The sequence below is a fragment of the Saccoglossus kowalevskii genome, chromosome 16 (genome assembly GCF_978046115.1).
Source record: "Saccoglossus kowalevskii chromosome 16, keSacKowa6.1, whole genome shotgun sequence".
Classification (NCBI taxonomy): Eukaryota; Metazoa; Hemichordata; class Enteropneusta; family Harrimaniidae; genus Saccoglossus; species Saccoglossus kowalevskii.
Genome location: NC_140656.1, coordinates 5,020,648 through 5,041,398, shown reverse-complemented (window position 1 = coordinate 5,041,398; position 20,751 = coordinate 5,020,648). Strand labels below are relative to the sequence as shown.

Below are 20,751 nucleotides of genomic sequence, written 5' to 3'. Positions count from 1 at the left end.
ACATCAACAACCAATGAGACTGCACCACATATAGTCACATCAACAATCAATGAGACTGCACCACATATAGTCACATCAACAATCAATGAGACTGCACCACATACAGTCACATCAACAACCAATAAGACTGCACCACATACAGTCACATCAACAACCAATGAGACTGCACCACATGCAGTCACATCAACAATCAATGAGACTGCACCACATACAGTCACATTAACAACCAATGAGACTGCACCACATACAGTCACATCAACAATCAATAAGACTGCACCACATAGTCACATCAACAACCAATGAGACTGCACCACATATAGTCACATCAACAACCAATGAGACTGCACCACATACAGTCACATCAACAATCAATGAGACTGCACCACATACAGTCACATTAACAACCAATGAGACTGTACTACATATAGTCAGACCAACAATCAATGAGACTGTACTACATACAGTCACACCAACAACCAATGAGACTGCACCACATACAGTCACATCAACAATCAATGAGACTGCACCACATACAGTCACATCAACAACCAATGGGACTGTACTACATATAGTCAGACCAACAATTAATGAGACTGTACTACATATAGTCTGACCAACAATCAATGAGACTGTACCACATACAGTCACATCAACAATCAATGAGACTGTACTACATATAGTCAGACCAACAATCAATGAGACTGCACCACATATAGTCACATCAACAACCAATGAGACTGCACCACATACAGTCACATTAACAACCAATGAGACTGTACTACATATAGTCAGACCAACAATCAATGAGGCTGCACCACATAGTCACATCAACAATCAATGAGACTGCACCACATACAGTCACATCAACAACCAATAAGACTGCACCACATACAGTCACATCAACAACCAATGAGACTGCACCACATGCAGTCACATCAACAATCAATGAGACTGCACCACATACAGTCACATTAACAACCAATGAGACTGCACCACATACAGTCACATCAACAATCAATAAGACTGCACCACATAGTCACATCAACAACCAATGAGACTGCACCACATATAGTCACATCAACAACCAATGAGACTGCACCACATACAGTCACATCAACAATCAATGAGACTGCACCACATACAGTCACATTAACAACCAATGAGACTGTACTACATATAGTCAGACCAACAATCAATGAGACTGCACCACATTAACAACCGATGAGACTGCACCACATTAACAACCGATGAGACTGCACCACATTAACAACCGATGAGACTGTACCACATTAACAACCGATGAGACTGCACCATATTAACAACCGATGAGACTGCACCACATTAACAACCGATGAGACTGCACCACATTAACAACCGATGAGACTGCACCACATTAACAACCGATGAGACTGCACCACATTAACAACCGATGAGACTGCACCACATTAACAACTGATGAGACTGCACCACATTAACAACCGATGAGACTGCACCACATAGTCACATCAATAACCAATGAGACACACCATAAGGATATTAAAACATACAGTCAGAGTGACAGTGTATTTTTAATTAAGGATGCTGTACACCTTTTTTTGCTTTGAAACCCAAAATTCTACTTTTTTGTATTTTTCAATGCTGGACTACAAGGAGCAAACACTCAGTAGGAAAAAAAGTGAATAGGATGTTTTTATAGGGTGTAAAAATCAATTTTTGTTAATTAAAAACAAAAGCACATGTCATTGTTTTGAAAGCTATGTTTTAATTAATCAGCCAAAGACATAATAGACAGATAATTTGCATAATAGTCACCACCCATAGCAAATATAAACAGTCTCTTGCATTCAGTACAAGCTCAGACTAGTAATACAAGTATTAGTAGTCCAAGGTACAAGTTACACGCATTCCATTTACGATCGTCCACAAATTTAATTTCGTTGAATTTCTCGCTCTTCAAGCAGTCGACTATGAAACCGTCTTGGGGTCGACTATGACAGCGACGAAAGAAAACGAATGCAAGGAAATTTGGAGAAGAACGTTGACAGTATGTATAGCGATTATTATGAAAATTTAATCATGGAAGGTACCTTCCACGATTTAATTGATCAGACCATGGAGGTATTAAACAGAAGGTAGAAAATTTGAGCACATGGCAGACTTAGTTTTTGTGACCAAATTACGTGTCATGGACTCGGACCACAATGAGTCGGAAGTGAAACACTTGGGCCCAGACTTGGCTACACCATGGCTACACGTAAAGCACGAGACAAGCAGCTGTAAAAGCGTGTGTGTGAGCATCCTTGTTTTACCTGTTTTTTTCTCTTTATTTTCACATTCTCAATAAATAATTTGACGGATTCAATGAAGTTAGATTTGTTATACATGATATAGAAAGTGAACTGAATGTAAGATACCGGCAGTAGTCCCCGCCAGCAGTTGTTCCGGTACTATGTATTACGCATTGAAGATGGAAAAAAAATCATCACACTAATTTTGTCACGCCAGTTTTGGGAACTAAAAAACGGAAAACACGATTTATGGCGAACAGGTTATTTTACAAATCAACAAAATAATAACGGAGCAAACAAACTGAAAATTTACCGCCCGATCGACAGACAACTTTAAACCTAAGCGATCGCATCTCCCGATTCAGTTCAGCACTCGCTGTGACTTCTCTCCCTCTCATTGTCATTCTAATCAGATAATACAGATCTTCGTCAAGACATATCGCGTAGTAAAACAAATATCTTGGAAAGAAAACTACATGTCGTTGACTCTGGTGGTGCATTCAGCCACGGTTATTGGTTCAGCAGCTGAGCAAGAGAATGACCTTTCATGGAGGGCAATGTATGGTAATGAGTCTTCCAGAAAAGGAGTGTCTCCTCCCACAACGTATTAATGAATATGTAAATCATGACGTCATTATGGCGCGGCTTTGTCACGCCGTGAAACAGTGTTTCCTATTGGATTCGGGAGCATAATTTTGTAGTTTATAACCAATTGCGACCACGCATATCCACACATCTGCGTGATTATGACAGACAGATACCATGACTAATCGTTATGAGTTTGTTTTGATCCATGGGACAAACGGATTTTGAGTTAGCTGATACGTTGCTGCTAAGTTGTTTTTGCCGTTTTCTCGGTTAAACAAAACAACGATTCACGGCAACTGCAGGCCTTTGATCTCGAGTTTTAGTGGACGCATTACACTAATTTTTCGCACAGACACTCCTCGATATGTTCCCTCTCAAGCGGCGCTGGGATTTTTCTATTTTCCTATTTGTTTCGAAATTACGTTATAATTTCTGGAAAGAAAAGATCGCATTGTTTTTTCAAGATAGCTAAATTATTATTTCTTCTCCAACGATCATGTAGATTATATCTCAATTAACGCGGAATGGTGGTGTGCGTCGTCTGAAAAACTGTTTTGTTGCCAATGTTCCACTAAATTCGTTTATTCATTGGTTCAATTATTTTTTTACCGAAAATTGCTTTCTGTGTTTACACAGAGATCACGTGACTATACACGTCCATACACACACTATCTTGTTGATTTCATATCCAGTGTGAAATAAGCTTTCCATCAATATATAGCTTTGTGTGGTTCAGTAAATATTTTATATGAAAATATCAGTTTAGAAAATCAATACCAAAAACGTGTACAGCATCCTTAATAAAAGAAAAGTGTCCAGACGGATTTCTCTTTGATATCAGGCAAATAGATTAAGCAAATTGCAAACTGAGCTGCTGTGAGATGCAGACAGCCACATGTCCTGTCCTTCACCCCATGTCTCTTAATGCCATGTACATGTAACCTTTATTTTTATTACCTTAATAAAGAAGCTACAGTTTGGAAAGCCAAGACATTCAACATTATAGCTACATGCAGGACTCATCAATAAAATAAACTCTATATTAAACTCATTTTGCATTATGCTACCTATAAAGGTTAATTTGTTCCTTTATGTGCAAATCTAGTAATAAACTGGAAAGTAAGCAGGAAAAAATATTTTGCTGTTAGAAACATTTCCAATTTTAGAGCATAACAGGGATGCAGAAAATCCATGTACATCCAAATTGTATGGTGGCGTAGGAATTTCCTCCTTGTACAGTGTATGTCCTAATTTGATCGCGTCACTGGGAATCACTGTACGTCCCAATTTGATGGCGTCACAGGGAATCACTGTGCGTCCCAATTTGATGGCATGACAGAATCACTGTGTGTTCCTATTTGATGGCGTCAATGGGAATCACTGTGTGTCCCCATTTGATGGCGTCAATGGGAATCACTGTACGTCCCAATTTGATGGCATGACAGGGAATCACTGTGTGTCCCCATTTGATGGCGTCAATGGGAATCACTGTGTCCCTATTTGATGGCATCAATGGGAATCACTGTACGTCCCAATTTGATGGCATCAATGGGAATCACTGTACGTCCCAATTTGATGGTGTCACAGGGAATCACTCTACATCCCAATTTGATGGCGTCACAGGGAATCACTGTACGTTCCAATTTGATGGCGTCACAGGGAATCACTGTACGTTCCAATTTGATGATGTCATAGGGAATCACTGTACGTCCCAATTTGATGGCGTCACAGGGAATCACTGTGCGTCCCAATTTGATGGTGTCACAGGGAATCACTGTGCGTCCCAATTTGATGGTGTCACAGGGAATCACTCTACATCCCAATTTGATGGCGTCACAGGGAATCACTCTACATCCCAATTTGATGGCGTCACAGGGAATCACTATACGTCCCAATTTGATGGCGTCACAGGGAATCACTGTACGTTCCAATTTGATGACGTCACAGGGAATCACTGTACGTCCCAATTTGATGGCGTCACAGGGAATCACTGTGCGTCCCAATTTGATGGTGTCACAGGGAATCACTGTGCGTCCCAATTTGATGGCGTCACAGGGAATCACTGTGCGTCCCAATTTGATGGCGTCGCAGGGAATCAATGTGCGTCCTAATTTGATGGCGTCACAGGGAATCACTGTGCGTCCTAATTTGATGGCGTCACAGGGAATCACTGTGCGTCCCAATTTGATGGCGTCACAGGGAATCACTGTACATCCCAATTTGATGGCGTCACAGGGAATCACTGTACATCCCAATTTGATGGTGTCACAGGGAATCACTGCATGTCCCAATTTGATGGTGTCACAGGGAATCACTGCATGTCCCAATTTGATGGGGTCACAGGGAATCACTGTGCGTCCCAATTTGATGGCATGGCAGAGAATCGCTGTGCGTCCTAATTTGATGGCGTCATAGGGAATCACTGTACGTCCCAATTTGATGGTGTCACAGGGAATCACTCTACATCCCAATTTGATGGTGTCACAGGGAATCACTCTACATCCCAATTTGATGGCGTCACAGGGAATCACTATACGTCCCAATTTGATGGCGTCACAGGGAATCACTGTACGTTCCAATTTGATGACGTCATAGGGAATCACTGTACGTCCCAATTTGATGGCATTACAGGGAATCACTGCACGTCCCAATTTGATGGCGTCACAGGGAATCGCTGTGTGTCCCAATTTGATGGCATCACAGGGAATCACTGTACATTTTAATTTGATGGCGTCACTGGGAATCACTGTACATCTTAATTTGATGGCGTCACTGGGAATCACTTTGCGTTCCAATTTGATGGCATCACAGGGAATCACTTTGCGTTCCAATTTGATGGCATCACAGGGAATCACTTTGCGTTCCAATTTGATGGCGTCACAGGGAATCACTTTGCGTTCCAATTTGATGGTGTTACAGGGAATCACTGTACGTCCCAATTTGATGGCGTCACAGGGAATCACTGTGCGTCCCAATTTGATGGTGTCACAGGGAATCACTGTGCGTCCCAATTTGATGGCGTCACAGGGAATCACTGTGCGTCCCAATTTGATGGCGTCGCAGGGAATCAATGTGCGTCCTAATTTGATGGCGTCACAGGGAATCACTGTGCGTCCCAATTTGATGGCGTCACAGGGAATCACTGTACATCCCAATTTGATGGCGTCACAGGGAATCACTGTACATCCCAATTTGATGGTGTCACAGGGAATCACTGCATGTCCCAATTTGATGGTGTCACAGGGAATCACTGCATGTCCCAATTTGATGGGGTCACAGGGAATCACTGTGCGTCCCAATTTGATGGCATGGCAGAGAATCGCTGTGCGTCCTAATTTGATGGCGTCATAGGGAATCACTGTACGTCCCAATTTGATGGTGTCACAGGGAATCACTCTACATCCCAATTTGATGGTGTCACAGGGAATCACTCTACATCCCAATTTGATGGCGTCACAGGGAATCACTATACGTCCCAATTTGATGGCGTCACAGGGAATCACTGTACGTTCCAATTTGATGACGTCATAGGGAATCACTGTACGTCCCAATTTGATGGCATCACAGGGAATCACTGCACGTCCCAATTTGATGGCGTCACAGGGAATCGCTGTGTGTCCCAATTTGATGGCATCACAGGGAATCACTGTACATCTTAATTTGATGGCGTCACTGGGAATCACTGTACATCTTAATTTGATGGCGTCACTGGGAATCACTTTGCGTTCCAATTTGATGGCATCACAGGGAATCACTTTGCGTTCCAATTTGATGGCGTCACAGGGAATCACTTTGCGTTCCAATTTGATGGCGTTACAGGGAATCACTGTACGTCCCAATTTGATGGCGTCACAGGGAATCACTGTGCGTCCCAATTTGATGGTGTCACAGGGAATCACTGTGCGTCCCAATTTGATGGCGTCACAGGGAATCACTGTGCGTCCCAATTTGATGGCGTTGCAGGGAATCAATGTGCGTCCTAATTTGATGGCGTCACAGGGAATCACTGTGCGTCCCAATTTGATGGCGTCACAGGGAATCACTGTACATCCCAATTTGATGGTGTCACAGGGAATCACTGCATGTCCCAATTTGATGGTGTCACAGGGAATCACTGCATGTCCCAATTTGATGGGGTCACAGGGAATCACTGTGCGTCCCAATTTGATGGCATGGCAGAGAATCGCTGTGCGTCCTAATTTGATGGCGTCATAGGGAATCGCTGTACGTCCTAATTTGATGGCGTCACAGGGAATCACTGTGCTTCCCTATTTGATGGCGTCAATGGGAATCACTGTACGTCCCAATTTGAAGGCGTCATTGGGAATCACTGTATGTCCTAATTTGATGGCGTCACAGGGAATCACTGTATGTCCTAATTTGATGGCGTCACAGGGAATCACTGTACGTCCCAATTTGATGGCGTCACAGGGAATCACTGTACGTCCAAATTTGATGGCATCACAGGGAATCACTGTGCGTCCCAATTGGATGGCGTCACAGGCACTTCAACGAGAAACCTGGGGGCACCTCAACGAAAAACCTGGGGGCTTCTCAATGAAACGTCGGTGCTACTCAAAGAGAAACGTGGGTGCTACTCAAAGAGAAACGTGGGTGCTACTCTACTCAAAGAGAAACGTGGGTGCTACTCAATGAGAAACATCGGTGCTACTCAATGAAAAACGTGGGTGCTACTCGATGAAAAACGTGGGAGCTACTTGATGAGAAACCTGAGCTTATCACAGAGAAACTGGCATCTTTAAAAGAAATTACTATAGACATATCTACATAAGCACATGATTTACTAATAAAGTCCGTTTACAAATTTGGGTCAAAAGTTACACATTATTTTGGAACATTTTTTATGAAAACATTTTGTAGACCATAACAGCAGTTGACCTAAGGCCAAAAAAAAATGGTTTTGTTGCCCTCAGCGACCGATCGAAAAATATGAAATATCGGGTCGCGTTTTTTTTCCCCCATATACCTCGGCTATTTACAATACCCTTAGTTTTCACGAGTTTAAAAAAAAAAATCCGACCGACCGACCCAATTTTCCGACTTGAGGGCAACATAAGTTGTTTTTTTTTTGGCCTAATGGAGGTGTAAGGGTTGAGACAGATTACAAACATAAGAGTTTACAGAGAGATACAACATATCCAACACTAGCTTACATGATCACTCGTAAAGACTAATGTGAGAGCTCACTAATTTCTTGCCAAAAATGACTAACTGCCTTAATTTCACAAAAGGTTGGTTGAAAGAAATTTTATGAGACTTCAGGAAATATTGTATAATTTTTAATTCAGCTTGAACATAATTAATACCCGTTTTAAGGATGAACACACAAATAATTTAAGGAAAAATTCAGAAACTTCATAATTATATTGAGCTACATGTTCTGAAGTAATACCATCAACAAAGCAACATTTTCAAATTGCAGATATTTCTGGTTAATCTGTGTTTCTCAAAATAAAATGTTGAAATAGATGACATCATTAAATTACAAACATGTGAATATTACTATAAAATAAAACCACAGGTGAAAACCATAAATGGTTTCAACTACATTGTATATATTACTGAACAAATAAATTGATAAAGAAATTCCACTACAGAATTCATAATTACGGCCATTAGACCATCTTGATCATGAAATGAATGCACGTGCAAATGCATCTCAAGAGATTTATTGTATGATGTATGTGTGACCTTTAAACATGTCAGAGATATGGCCTCTGAACAGCATTTATTAACACATCACCTGCTTAACAGAATGCAGAAAATTGCATCAACAAATGAGGTGTTAAAACACCATCAGATCTTCAAAACAAAGTGACATGCGTCAAAGTCTTATAATCTCCCAAGTTTAAATGATTTCCGTCCATTGTGACCAAAATTCGGTTGCAAAATGGCTTGATTTTGATTAATTTTAGCACTAAAATCAACCATCCTAAATGAGATCTAGAAATAAATGCGTATGTATCTCAATATGTTCATGTACAAGTTTGAATGTTATTGGTTCAGACATGTCAGAGATACGGTTGTGGGTGCACGTAGATGCAAAAATTACAAGTCATTTTCAGACTTTATCCGAACTGGAACTAATGAGCTCAATGTATCAAATAAATTTACATGTCTATTTTCTTGGGACATATCTTTTCCAATTACTGAAAGACTAATCAATTGAGAGAAATGCAACTATAAATATTTCATATTTTAAGCAGTATGATGCAAGTCTACCTCCACTCTCTTATGACAAGCAGGGTTCTAAATGCACACAATAACTGTTGGGTTTATGATTAGGTTTACTGTGTTGTGACCTGACCACAAGATAATCCCTGTTGTCTGTCTTGGGTGCTGACATTTGGTTTCTACAGTTGGCTATTCTTAGGATTGCAGCATGGGCCTTTAATTAGCAAGTTGTCTAATCCTAGAAATGGAGCATGGGCCATTAAATGGCAAGTTGTCTATTCCTGGGAATGCAGCATGGGCCTTTATATGGCAAGTCGTCTAATCCTAAGTTTGCAGCATGGGCCTTTAAATGGCAAGTCGTCTAATCCTAAGTTTGCAGCATGAGCCTTTAAATGGCAAGTCGTCTAATCCTAAGTTTGCAGCATGGGCCTTTAAATGGCAAGTCGTCTAATCCTAAATTTGCAGCATGAGCCTTTAAATGGCAAGTCGTCTAATCCTAAGTTTGCAGCATGGGCCTTTAAATAGCAAGTCGTCTAATCCTAAGTTTACAGCATGGGCCTTTAAATGGCAAGTTGTATATTCCTATTATTGCAGCATAGGCCTTTAAATGGCAAGTTGTCTATTCCTATGATTACAGCATGGGCCTTTAAATGGCAAGTTGTCTATTCCCAGGATTGCAGGATGGGCCTTTAAATGGCAAGTTGTCTATTCCTATTATTACAGCATGGGCCTTTAAATGGCAAGTTGTCTAATCCCAAGTTTGCAGCATGAGCCTTTAAATGGCAAGTTGTCTAATCCTAAGTTTGCAGCATGAGCCTTTAAATGGCAAGTCGTCTAATCCTAGGTTTGCAGCATGGGCCTTTAAATGGCAAGTCGTCGTCAATTGAGAGAAATGCAACTATAAATATTTCATATTTTAAGCAGTATGATGCAAGTCTACCTCCACTCTCTTATGACAAGCAGGGTTCTAAATGCACACAATAACTGTTGGGTTTATGATTAGGTTTACTGTGTTGTGACCTGACCACAAGATAATCCCTGTTGTCTGTCTTGGGTGCTGACATTTGGTTTCTACAGTTGGCTATTCTTAGGATTGCAGCATGGGCCTTTAATTAGCAAGTTGTCTAATCCTAGAAATGGAGCATGGGCCATTAAATGGCAAGTTGTCTATTCCTGGGAATGCAGCATGGGCCTTTATATGGCAAGTCGTCTAATCCTAAGTTTACAGCATGGGCCTTTAAATGGCAAGTTGTCTATTCCTAGGAATGCAGCATGGGCCTTCAAATGGCAAGTTGTATATTCCTATTATTGCAGCATAGGCCTTTAAATGGCAAGTTGTCTATTCCTATGATTACAGCATGGGCCTTTAAATGGCAAGTTGTCTAATCCCAAGTTTGCAGCATGAGCCTTTAAATGGCAAGTTGTCTAATCCTAAGTTTGCAGCATGAGCCTTTAAATGGCAAGTCGTCTAATCCTAGGTTTGCAGCATGGGCCTTTAAATGGCAAGTCGTCTAATCCTAAGTTTACAGCATGGGCCTTTAGATGGCAAGTCGTCTAATCCTAAGTTTACAGCATGAGCCTTTAAATGGCAAGTCGTCTAATCCTAGGTTTGCAGCATGGGCCTTTAAATGGCAAGTTGTCTAATCCTAGGTTTGCAGCATGGGCCTTTAAATGGCAAGTGATCTAATCCTAGGTTTGCAGCGTGGGCCTTTAAATGGCAAGTTGTCTATTCCCGGGATTGCAGCATGGGCCTTTATATGGCAAGTTGTCTATGCCTATTATTGCAGCATGGGCCTTTAAATGGCAAGTTGTCTAATCCTAAATTTGCAGCATGTGCCTTTAAATGGCAAGTCGTCTAATCCTAGGTTTGCAGCATGGGCCTTTAAATGGCAAGTCGTCTAATCCTAGGTTTGCAGCATGAGCCTTTAAATGGCAAGTTGTCTATTCCTAGGAATGCAGCATGGGCCTTTAAATGGCAAGTTGTCTATTCCTAGGAATGCAGCATGGGCCTTTAAATGGCAAGTTGTCTATTCCTATGATTGCAGCAAGGGCCTTTAAATGGCAAGTTGTCTATTCCCAGAATGGCAAGCTACTTATGCGTGGATTGCAGCATGGTAAACTTGCTTGTCTCATTTTTCTCCTAGTAATTTTAATCTTCAGTATGTCAAAGACTGATTCCGTTGAACTTCTGTCTAGGGGTTGATATATATGCACCACCTCCTCTTCCTATCTCCCTCCCTAAATTCACTTCTGATATATACCAGTATACCAGGAATTCATTGCTGTTTTTTTTTTAAAAAAGACTATTTGACAATGAAATTTACTAATTGCATAAATTAAATGGTTGCATTTACTGTGAATAGCACAATGTAATCTGCATTGACTTCAAGCATTGTATAGTAATACTTGTAACACTAAAAGATGAACACCTTTAAGATGCCTCAATGATTTTCTTTTTAAATCAAGCCAACTATAGTTTCACCATGCATTATAGTTAGCATGAATTTGAATCCCCTGATAGATACAACACAAAATCAATTTTAGTTGACAGAAGAGTACTGCATAGAAATCAGGTGTGAATACACTCATAAAAGATGCCTTGCATCAAATTGCAAATACGCTTTTGTAAAAAAATTAATTGACAGAAAGATGGAGAAAATCCGTCACGAAAGATTTTTTTTTCCATAAAAAGATTTCTATCGTCTTTGTGAAGGATATCGTCTAGTCAGGAATTAAATTTGCAATGCTCACAGAGAAGAACATGTCTTTTATGCAGATTCCTGCAAAGCCTTAAATCACAATCACACAATTCAGCATTATTTGTATTCACCTTCCAGCCTTCCTGGACATATGTTTTCATCTTATCCAATTTAGGTGGCTTTATTATATTGATATTGCTTGGGTTAACAGGTTGCTATAGCAACCATATTGCATACAATCTGACGAATGCATACAAAGTGTATGTAAAACTGGTAACAGATTTTTTAATTGGGCAGACTACTGAAAGTGGTAAGCAAAAACTAAATAAAAATTAGAATAAGTAGGATCATAGAATTAAAGAAGTACACACCGTCCATTATTAACAAGGTTTTTTATGATATTGTATGCAATAATGAAAGAGACATAGTCAAACCAATTATTTAAGAGAGCATCCCTGCCCTTTATTAACAACCATACATAGTTACGTCGTCAGTTATAACAACCTAAGAGTCCTCTAAGGATATGATAATGGTCAGTACAAGAATCAACAATGAGTCAAACTAGTCATGCTCATTGTAGAAACAATTCATTACCATTAATGGTTAAAATGAAATTTAGTCCATACCACAAAGCAGACTAAAACAATGTTTTAAAACATCAGCCATATGCTGGGATATAGTCTTTGACTCAGATAACAATGCAGGCATTCTTGGAAGGCCAATTCAGCATGTTATTCAATGAACTAACATGCATCAGAAAAGTATATGAATGATGATCGTGGTCAATCAAACAAGTGAAATTTTTTATTGCTAGTCGATTACAGGTTGCCATCAAATTGTTTGATTATAGCTCGCGCAAATTAAAGCATCTCTAAAATTCAAGTAAAATACACTTTTATTTGAGCTGTAAAATCATCAGCAAATTTGAATACTTATACATACAAGTCATGTACATTTGTATAATATATGTTATGCTCTCTCTGTCATTAGTAAATGTTGTAAATTGTTTTTTTTTCTATTTACTAAAAATCTTGAAATAAATCAGAAAAAATTGATGATGAACATGTACAGTGTATTTAGAAAATGGTGCGTTTTTTTGTTTTCTGTTTTCAACCTCACGTTTCTTCGGTAAACTTCTATAATTCTGAGACTGATAGATATATGTGATTTCAGCAGAGGGGAAGATTTCACTGGGGTTCATAAGACAGGGGACTTGTGTCTATTAGCCACAAGTTATCAAGGCAAACAATTTCATCTATATATTGATTTATCACTTATGTAACGGTTTTATTAAGCTTGTTCAAAGGTATTCAAATTACCAAATAAGGTCAACACAATTATCCCATTTATTTGTTTTACATAATTATTGATTCAGATTAAGTCACAAACTTTTAGGATTTCTTTTACCCAGTACAAAATACTTTTTTTGGAGTAAACATTCTAAAATAGGATGTCTTGGAAGTATTGAATTTATGTTGCAACATTATTTTATAAAAAATAAATAATATTCGTTGAAATTTCCCAATAATTCGGGAAAACTACAAGGATCAATCCTATAACTGTATATTATTTCTTCACTATATAATGTTTATTGTCTTTTAGGCCACCGGCCCATACGACTATACATAACAGAAAAACAAAAGAATACACAAGCACTGGAGAATGTACAGAAATTGTAAAATACATATATATATATATATATATATATATATATATATATATAACAAAATTCTTTCTAAGATTGAATGCTTTATGTAGAAATTTACCAAGATTACATAGTACCGTTTGCGGATTTTGAGCGCATTAGACTGTAATATTTTTCTGAATTGGGAAGATGCCAAAAATACTCAGGAATTTACTGTTTCCTCATAGTGAAATAATGGGCAAATAAGAACAAAATGGTATTCGTCCTCTACATTAGATAAACAAAACTCGCATATTCTTTCATCAATTTCCAACCCTGTATAGCGCCCCTCTTCAATGCGCAATCTATGACTAGAACAGCGAATACGTGCTAGAGCATGTCTGTGTTTAGCCTCTGTGACTACAAAAAGATATCTTTCTGGTTCAAGCATGGTTTTAAAACTACAATATGACCTTAGTTTGGCAGTGCAACATATTTCACTGTACCAATCCTGCCTATGAATATCAATTACCCGCTGCTTGAACTGTACCAAAAACAGGTTTACATCCCCCACGCCTTGGGATATCCAAACCATACCAAAGCCGTACATATAAAGTATATTTTTAATTTCAGTGGCCCACGATGTCCTTCCATTTTCATCTATTTTATACACAAGTCTGTAAGCATGCTTTACAACCCTCCCTTCAGGAAGTTCTGTGACTCGTAACCAGTATTTTATACATTTTAACAAGGAGTTTACAAAAATGGGTAATCGCCCACATTCCCTAAGTACGGCTTCAGTACATGTTTTATCACCAACCCCAAGAAAATGTTTACAAAATTTCAACTGCACTCTTTCAGCCTGAATATATTGCTTAAACCCCCAAATTTCTGCCCCGTACAAAAGAATTGGTAAAATTAAAGCATCGAATAGTCTGAAATAAACATCATAATTAAGTATACTGATGATTTTTTAACATTAAAATGATTGACATTCATTCATCTTGTATCTGATCATCAAACGAGTACTTATCCATATTGAGAAATATTGCTTGAATCGGATCGTCAAACCAATACATCTGTATATCTATGATTCGGCCATCTTGAATCAGATCGTGAAACAAATTGATGTGCAGGTACTATGTATGATGTGTGTGTGAAGTTTAAATGTAATCAATTCAGGCATGTCGAAGATATAGGTCTGGACGCACACACGCATGCATGCACACACAAAAGTCAATCTATCTGAATACAGGGACTAAAAAGTACAGGGCAGGTGAAAAAGTTATACCCACTATTTCATATCTAAATTCATGGGTGAAAAAAGAAATCCCAGCACTGTACATGTTAACATGTATAATCAGTGATATATAATATTATGTTATCAATACATATATTGTATTACTGCTGTATTTTTAACTTTAAACTATACCTAAATGGCAGACCAACACATCAACAGTGCACACAAAGCTAGATCAACTTTTTCAGCAGTGTGTTGTCCACAGAATGTTTTTAGTACACGCACCTAACAGGCTATATAGACCCAAAAAAATATAACGAAATTTGCTGCGAATAAACATATATCAGTGATATCAATCCATATCAACAAATGAAAAATATATCTCATTTCAAGCTATAGAGGGAGACATACACAGAACAGAACAGAAACACTTCACAAAACAAAACTTCAAATGCAGAGGGCGCTATAACTAGAAGAAAAATTCAAAACAAAAACAATTACAGGTAAGCAGTAATAACTTACTGTAAAATACTTTATTTTAGCTGCAAATAATTTTTGCTGAAAATACTTTTTGAGTGTTTTTTGTATGGAATTTATTTTCACTGATTTTTGATGAGTTGAATGTAAATATTGGAAAAAAGATATATTCACTGGATTTTATTTTCACTGAATCATCCCTTCAGTGAATATAGCAAAAAATAATTCCAAGCAAAAATAAAGTATTTTACAGTACCAGCCTACTGTAATGCAACCTGAGCAAATGATTGTGTCGGTATTATATCATCTAAGACCTTGACAGTCAATAATTAGTACAATGCCAACAGAACCAGTCTGAGTATTTTCAAATAGTTCTAAACATCAAGTTCAAATTATACTATGATGTATTTGTCAAATTTAAATGGCATAGTGGTAAAACTTTTCAAGCATAAGTAAAAGATGGTGGTGATCGCGCAGCATCCTGTTTGATATATGGGACTTGTAGCGATGTACACAACATATGAAAAATACACTGTTTACATGAAATTTAACAAACACCCTTTAATATTAGAAGTTACATTTGGAGATTGTTTTATACACTCAGCCGGGGTACAGTCCCATCAGTGCGCTCCGTCTATTAGATTCTGATCATAAGAAATTGGTAATGATAATTTGAGTGACTCACCCTTGTCTTTGCCTTCTGAAACACATGGTTTTCCATTTCCACACTAGACTTGGTAGTAGGATTACCAGCTGCCCGTACTGCATCCTCTCTGTGGAGGAAAAACAAATTCTGAATATATTTTGTTTCGATATATTCATTATAACAGTATTTATGGCTGTCAAATAGTTTACCTACCGTATTACCTCGGGCACGCGCCCAGGGGCCTGAACATACAAAATCAGGAAAAATTGGGGGTGGGCTTACCAGAGGACCACCCCAAAAAAGATTTTAAAAAGTTGTTTATGTGATCGTATGATAAGGTCAAATAAAGGAATGCTTTCGTACACTTTGTACACGTACTTATTTCTTGATTTATGCGAGGTTTCAATAAACGTGAGCACTCGATCAAGAACTGTGGGAACACTAAGACACGGGGTCGAATTTCAAGAATAAAACTTGTTTTATATCAGCGAATGAAGTTGTATTACTCACTGAAATTGGCTACAAAGTATTGTAATCAATGCACGGTTACTTTTTTAGTACCTGTAACCGTGATCAGTGCAAGTCGAAACGGCCGGGAAAAACTACCGCTTGTAATCCAAGATGGCGATGACCTCATTAGCATAATTTTGTTCACGCACGTATTGATACATCGCATCGTAATTACTGAAGAATAGCAGACAGGGTTATGAAACAAATAAACCTTTTATTACTGATGTGAAATGTTTACAAACTATTGTGAATATATAAACATATCCAAATGGCAATACATAAAAAACAGACTGAAAATAAACTCTGGTCGACCTCATTAACATGATTTATTCACGCACCCACACACGTGACAAAATTACAAAAATAACAATGATGCAACAAGTTCCCATCGTCGGCATGCCTCATTATGGTTATCGTAATGGACTTGAGGTCGGCAAAATGTTTTTTCTTCAATGACAGAAATATAATCCACATGCTGTGATAAAGGATGGAAAGAAAGTAGCAAGTTTACGACGTGATGTCTCAAAAGTGCTAGCTCCCGTTATGGATTCACAGTCAGCGAAATGCTACGTTTTGAAACCAAAGCTAAGTGCTTCAAACCACTCACCAAGGTATGGAATATTGCAATATTGGATTCATCGTGAATGAAGAGAAAGCAGAATATGTGCGCCACATGCTGCGTGGTTCATCTTACGTCGTTAAGTTCCAATGAGTTTTTACGTAAAAACACAAACAAAGCTCCAAAAAGAGAACTACCGTAACAAACACACTTTTTAAATAAATCGAACACGTACGTTTTTGACAAATAAAACTTTATTGTTGACCCCGTTCTTGGCTAAAAATCACCCTGGGCGTTTAACCGAGGATGTCCCCAACATGTAACTTTTGTGAAAACAGGGGTTGGGCACTTGCCCAGGGAGGGGCGCGTGCCCGGTGTAATACGGTATATACCGTTAAACTCCGATTACTTACCCTGATTTGTGTTACAATGTCACAACTCCAAAAAATTAGTTCAAAGCAACAGCATTTGGGTAGGGTTTGCATGTGAAAATTTCCATACAAAAAAAAGTCAACAAGTACTGTCAAAAACACTGTATCACTTAATTTATGGCATTCGGCCACGTTTAGCCCAATCTTAAGAACATTATGGTTCCTTCACTTCCTTCCATGTACTGTAAAAGTAATGTAATTTAGGCACCGCTTTTGCAACATTTCAATCCCACCTGATGCCTAAATTAGAATACAATTTGGTTTATTTGTGATTTCAGAGCACTATGTAAATCAAAGGACAAACAGGGGGAAGGTTTCATTTTGATACAATGTTGTATCATCATATCATTAACAAGGGTTTTTCTAGAAAAAAAACTACAAGAGAGAACACTGCAATCAGTGGCGCCACCAAGTGGTAGAGATAGGGTACTCCCTACCAGAGTGTGAAGTTTTTGATAATTCTAAGTTCAAATGGAGCATTCCATGGCTTCCTTGATGCCAAAATTACTATCAGACATGTCACAGTTGACGACTGTGGCCACATGTGATCCCATGTCAATCAGAATTTTATGGTTGCCAGAGGATCTGCTTCCCAGGGTAAGGGGGTGCATGGCCATGGCATGAGGGTGCTGCACCCCTGTTCCCTTGTTTAAAAAAATCCCTGATTAACATATCAAGTTACTGGGAACAAAGAAAATTGAAGAAATGGTTGTCGGGAAAAATAAGAAAATTCTGCTGTGAAGGCAAAGAAAAAAAATTAACCAACACAGTATAACAGTGAAGAAAGACCAGATGTTTTTTTATCGCACAATATAATAAACTCATTTAAAAGTAGTGACCAATTATTTATGTGAAAAAATAATATGTTTTGCTGAGGCATCATAAAAGTAAAAGTAAAATATAGACAAGCAGCCTGTCGGCTGAGATAGCTCCGCTGTTACCAATGCAGATTTCAATTAAAGAACTGAAGATATCACAAAATGAACAAATCTGAGACAGGTCCGCCTATAGTACCAAAATTACTAAAATATTCATCAATTTGAAGATATTGTCACAAATTGAAATAAATCTGAGAGAGGTCCAACGGAGGTACCTACTGTAGAAGTAGAAAATATTCATGCGGTTTTAATTTCGCGAAATTTTGCGGCAAGTCGGAAAACATGAAATCAAAACTACACAAAAATGTTCTGTTTTATGTTGGAATGTAAAACACAATAGCCCAGTCGAAACAACACTCACTCCTGACCCACGATCATACAATCAATAATAAAGTACAATGACTGATTTCTGTAAAATCTCTAATTTAGGCATCATTTTTCGAACATTTTGATCTTTCCTGATGTCTAAATTTGATTCTAAATCAGGTTTTACCATAGCCATTGACACCTATTCAAGTGTATGATGTTTATTGTGACTAGCGTGAATGGGCAAGCTTCGTTTTGATAATGAGCTGTTATCACCATACTCAATGTTAAATTATTCTTTATCTTCTGAAAACAACTAATGCCGTCTTCCCATCAAAATCAAAGCCAAAAAATCGTACTACAACATCAGCGAATCACTTACATGTTGCGTCATTAACATGAACTATGGTAATTTGAACACGTTGGCATCATCCAGCATTTTGATTGGGTAATTAGTGACTTGACCTATTAGGTCAAAGACCACCGTTTCAGGTCAACTTGTGTATGGGAAAAAACATGGCAGATATCGTATCGCATCAAGTATTTACAGGCTATTAGAATCATTCGCTTACAATGAAGCTAAATTGAATTTGAATTGCATTTCATAACAATTCAACAAATATATTTTTTGTACGTTACTTTTGTACAGAATGTGCTACCGTGATCATTTGCTACTAAGCAATGGATTCATGTTTGTTTTTATTTGAAACTTCTTTTAGAATATACTTTCGTTCCCAATAAAATAAAAAAATAAATGCACATTACATTAAATATACTGAGTATTTTTTTGGTGAACATTATTTTTTTGATGAAGCATGCATCGAGTAGGATGAGCAAAATGGTGTTGGTTATAGGGACATTTTTCCTGTGATCGTACAGCAAGCTGTGAAAACATTTGTTTTCTAAAGATATATAACTGTCTGGTCATTTAAAATTATTTACTTAAAATAAAGGATACAGTGATTAAATGTCAGACTGTAATGAGCTGCAAATAGTTTTTATTTTTCAACGATCCGCGAAATGAAACACCATGAAAACCTTGGGCAGCTCAAAACTGCAAAATTAAACACATATCAAAGCAAAGCAATTGGCCTTGCAGTTTTAAACAAGTACCACTTTTTACCAAAAATATTCATCTACATTAGAGAGTTGAAGATATAATTCTGAGAGGTTCTATCAGACTTGCCGTTTTTAACAAGAAGTTCACTTTTCACCAAAAGAGATCATAGTATCATAGAAAATAAATTTGTAGTTTTCAGGTGGCAACAAACAATTACTCATATGCCAACAACAGAGCTAAAAACAGAGGAAAAAATTATTAGATTGAATTGATCTAATTACCGTACTTATCCAGAGCCCATGCCTGGACAAACGCCCACACCCCCACTTTTGACAAAATAAAAAAGTTGAGGTCATATCCGGGCACACGCCCAGGGGATCTTTTTCTACACAAAAAATAACAAAAAACTATTTTTTATTCGTTGACTGTGGTTATATTAACAGTTGACTTTCTTGAAGTCTGTTGTGATGCTTACAAAAATTCTTTAAATATAATTGTTAATTGCGTAAAACAAGGGGTGAACGCGAAATAGCTGTGACAGCTTTCTGCCTTCAGGGCAGCGCATTCACCGCTGATTTTTTTTTCAGAATCATAACAGACAGCAAGTCTATAAAAATATATATTAAAGCAGAAACAGTAGTTCTCTTTTTGAAATATGTCGTGGCCATGAATAGGGCCGGCCGTTTGGTTTGTCGTGCTTCCTTACATACGATTAAAGCAAATCATATAAGGAGAGCCGCTAAGCAAGTGTCGGCTTTAACGTCGTCGACAATGAAACCAATGTTGCAATATTGTAGCAACCTGAACCTGGGAGAGTGGTTGAAATCACATTATTTGGGCTTCATAAAATATTTGCTAGCAGCTTGCAAATCCATAACTGGGGGCAGCAATTTTTACCATCTTTTATCACCGTTATTGCATTTCTGTCATGAAAACTATTCTTCTGTCGTTGGATAAAAAAAAAACTTCCTATTTCAAGTCCACCGCGATATCCATATAGTGAGACATTCCAACCACCGGAACTTGCTGAATGATAACTTTCACCGTGGCTGATAAGCGTCAAGTCTGATAAGAAAGTGTCACACGCAACGTAATATTACCGTAATTGGTATAGTACAGGTATGATGGTTCAAATACCAAAATGGCAACAGTAACAAAAAGACTTCCCTGGCGGTGATGATAAAATACGAACACGGAGCCAACAGATGAGGTTTCAACTGGTACTGGTATTATTATACTCTGCAAACATC

General features: G+C 38.2%; 1 protein-coding gene across 13 annotated transcripts in view; it reads right to left on the bottom strand.

Moving 5' to 3' along the window:
• LOC100371395 (uncharacterized) overlaps window positions 1-20,751 on the bottom strand; it is a 139,945-nt gene that overhangs the window by 112,549 nt on the left and 6,645 nt on the right. For all 13 annotated transcript variants that reach the window (XM_085491636.1, XM_085491638.1, XM_085491639.1 and 10 more), the window contains exon 2: window positions 15,797-15,884. In XM_085491636.1, coding sequence (XP_085347762.1) covers window positions 15,797-15,884 — 88 coding nt within the window. The remainder of the gene's footprint in view (window positions 1-15,796; window positions 15,885-20,751) is intronic.